This window comes from Hyaena hyaena, unplaced genomic scaffold, assembly GCF_003009895.1.
Source record: "Hyaena hyaena isolate Hyena2069 unplaced genomic scaffold, ASM300989v1 scaffold_256, whole genome shotgun sequence".
Taxonomy (NCBI): domain Eukaryota; kingdom Metazoa; phylum Chordata; class Mammalia; order Carnivora; family Hyaenidae; genus Hyaena; species Hyaena hyaena.
In genome coordinates this window covers 2,295,799-2,299,327 of record NW_024080885.1, presented here as the reverse complement: position 1 = coordinate 2,299,327, position 3,529 = coordinate 2,295,799, and the positions used below count along the sequence as shown (strand labels likewise).

The following is a 3,529-nucleotide window of genomic DNA, read 5'->3' as shown; positions in this document are numbered from 1 at the left end:
AAAACTGTGTGCATTTTCCCAGGCAGGGGACATTTCCTGCCTTGGACATCTGGGTCTGTCTCAATGTCCAAATAGCCTTACTTCAAAGTGTTTGTGGGAGCAGAGAGAATTGGGTGACTGTGTTTATTCAGTGCTGGTGGGAGGAATGGAAGGAGGTTGGGCTTAGGAATTAAGTCTGGGTTTAAGAGCACATGGACCAGCAGGAACTAACCATTTTTCTACAGACCAGCATCCAGGGCACTTTTCACAAAGAAGGAAACCCTGGGAGGGAAGAACTTGGGGAACGGGAGAAAACAAAAATCTTTGAGGCTACTTAGGTGTGGAGGTAAGTCAAAGTGGTGTTGAGTACCCCAGGGAAAAACACGGGAAGTTCTTTTGCTTTAAAAATTTTTTTAAATATTGAAATATTTTCAACTTTAAAGAAAAGTTACAGCAGTATTACAAAGAACTCCTGAATGCTCTCTATCCAGATACATAATTTAAAAAAATTTCCCAGTGGGGCACCTGGGTGGCTCAGTCGGTTAAGCATCAGACTCCTGATTTCTGTTGAGGTCATGATCTCACAGTTCATAAGTTCCAGCCCCAAGTCAGGGATGGAGTCTGGGATTCTCTCTCTCCCTCTTTCTCAGCCCCTCCCTCTATCTCTTTCTCAAAATAAACAAATAAACTTTAAAAATAAATAAAATAAACAAAAATTCCCCCCCATATTTAAAGGAATCATTGTCTGGGGCACCTGGATGGCTCAGTCTGTTGAGCATCTGATTTCAGCTCAGGTCATGATCTCGTGGTTTGTGAGTTCGAGCCCCATGTTGGGCTCTGTGCTAAAAGCTCAGAGTCTGGAACCTGCCTCAGAGTCTGCCTCTATGTTTCCCTTTCTCTCTGTCCCTCTCTGGCTCACACTCTGTCTCTCTCTCTCTCTCAAAAATAAACAAATTAAAAAAAATCATTTTCTTTCTTTCTCTGTAAAGGTATGTATTTACATACATATAACCAATATTTTGAACCATTTGAGGGTAAGTTGCATACCTCATACCCCTTTGTTCCTTAATATTTCAAAAAGTTTCATTTTTAAGAATAAAGATATTCTTTTAAATAATCATAGTATAATATTTCAACTTCAGTGTATCAAACATTGATGTAATACTCCTATCTATACCACAGACTATATTCTAATTTTATCACTTGTCTCAATGCTCTTTACAGCAATTTTATTTTCTAGTAGGGAAGGTCTCTCTCTCTCTCTCTCTTTTTAAAGTTTATTTATTTATTTTGAGAGACAGAAATAGTGTGAGTGGACGAGGGACAAAGAAGGAGAGAAAATCCCAAGCAGGCTATGTGCTCCCAATGCAGAGCCCAATGTGGGGCTTGAACTCATGAAACCGTGAGATCATGATCTGAGCCGAAATCAAGAGCCAGATGCTTAACTGACTGAGCCACCCAGGTCCCCTGGGAAGGTCTGTCTTTGACAGGGGGATGAAACTGGCCTAGCAGGACAAAGATACATGCTCCTACTCTCAGCATCATTGGGATCTTTATTAGTAGGGGAACACCAGCAGGTCAGTTGTTTGTTTTTTTCATTCTTACTCCATTTCCTCCCTGAGAGTACAAAACTAATCAGCAGGAAATACCCAAGTGCTAAGAGATCTTTTTTTTTTTTAAAGTTTATTTATATTTAAGAGAGGCAGAGCATGAAAAGGGGAGAGGCAGAGAGAGGGAGACACAGAATCCACAGCAGACTCCAGGCTCTGAGCTGTCAGCACAGCTGGGGGTTCAAATCCACAAGCTGTGAGATCATGACCTGAGCCAAAGTTGGACACTTAACCGACTAAGCCACCCAGGCACCCAAGAGTCTTTAGTATAGAAGAGTTCTAGCATGACATCATGTGGTTTTAACAGGGTCCTGAGATGCAAAATAGGGCATAGCCTCCCTGCCTACAGCCCACCTGTCCCTACCACATAGTCTAAGCTTAGGAGTAACAATGGACCATGGTACTTATTCTATTTATTTGTATCTTTTGTGGCAAGGTGGGTAGAAAGGAGAGTAATAGATACTTGAATGAGCAAAAATTAATTTGGGATAGAAATAGAAAGATGGTCTCCTATGGCAATTCTAGTCCTTTACTGAGAATAAGGCTTTCTCTAAGAATTTCTCTCAAGGACAGTGTGACACTGTACTTGCTTGTCTTCTTAACCATTTTCTTGGGTTATTTGGAACTAATTTCTGTTTAAGAGTCACTGGATGTCAACTTTCCCCACTGACTCCCCATATGTGAGCCAATTTTAGAGCTGCTTCCCCCGGTCATCTTCCTGTTCTGCAGGATTCACAGCTTATCACACAGCAACAGGAATGTTGTGAGGAGGGACCAGAAAAATGGGAAAAGAACAAGCAAGAATCTCTGCCTAGTGTAGAGAAAGGAGAGGAGACCCCAAAGACTACGCTATCAGGGTTTAGGGTAGTCTGGGGTCCCTGGTGGAGCCAAGTTTCATCTCAAAGTCAGTCCTTCTGTTTCCCTTCTCCCCTCCAGGAAAGATGAAGCTGACTCTGGTACATATCTTCTTTATGATGTTGCTGCTGTTGCTGGGTGTGGGGGTGGGTCTGGGTTTGGGACTTCAGATGGCTGCTGCAGTCCTGGAGGATAGCGATCAGCCCCTGAGTGAGTTTTGGTCTAGCAACTCAGAGGACAAGACCCAGGCCACTAAAGGAGAGGGCAGCCGAACTACAGAAACCATGCTGCTTAGCAACAAAGGAATAGTGCAACCTGGCTGGCCTGAAGACACCATCCTTGGTGAAGACGAAGTTGGAGGGAACAAGATGCTCAGAGCTGAGGCTCCCTTGCAGAGCAACAAAGACTATCTCAGGTTTGACCTGATGGCCAGGGATTGCAATGCTCTGATGTCACACAAGGTGAAGCAACACAACCACACATGCATAGCCCAGTACACTTTCATCCACGAGGATCTAGACACAGTCAGAGCTGTCTGTAACAGTCCTATTGTTGCCTGTGAGCTCAAGGGAGGCAAATGCCACAAAAGCTCCCGTCCTTTTGATTTGACATTTTGCAGCTTATCCAAACCAGGCCAAGTCACTCCTCACTGCAATTACCTCACTTTCATTTTTGAAAAGTTTATTATGATATCCTGTAATGACATGAAGGTCCAGGTGTTGTCTGGGCAATGAAGCAACTGCCCTTCTTCCCCTTCCCCTTCTCTTTTCCTTCCTACTTCTTTCTCATACCCTTTTCCTCCTCTTAGGCATTCTGAAAAAAAGGTTCTGGGAAGAGAGGCTGGCTTATTCTTTATCACTGTCCCCTGAAAACACAATTCGTCACTGTTCTAGGTTTCACTCACACTGTATTTTTTTCCTGGGATTACAGGTGGCAGAATAGGGTCATGATATCTAGTCTCTCCAGGTTCTCCATCTCTCCTGCCCTGGAAAGAGATCAGTGAAGAGCTGCTCTAGTCTCTTCTGTGAGTCTGGTCATCAGTCTGTTCCCTGGTCTGTTTGCCTTTGGATATGGGACTACAGGGA

The 3,529-nt window shown here is 43.6% G+C and overlaps 1 protein-coding gene across 2 annotated transcripts; it reads left to right on the top strand.

Annotated features, from left to right (window-relative positions):
* Positions 1–243: 243 nt before the first annotated feature.
* Positions 244–3,178, top strand: RNASE10 (ribonuclease A family member 10 (inactive)). 2 transcript variants are annotated; one of them, XM_039245270.1, is made up of 2 exons: positions 244–325; positions 2,499–3,178. In XM_039245270.1, exon 2 carries the CDS (start codon positions 2,531–2,533, stop codon positions 3,176–3,178), a length of 648 nt encoding a protein of 215 aa, XP_039101201.1. In that variant the 5' UTR covers positions 244–325; positions 2,499–2,530. The 2 variants fall into 2 exon arrangements, with proteins under 2 accessions (XP_039101201.1, XP_039101200.1); XM_039245269.1 differs by having other exon boundaries at positions 276–325; positions 2,526–3,178.
* Positions 3,179–3,529: the final 351 nt, after the last annotated feature.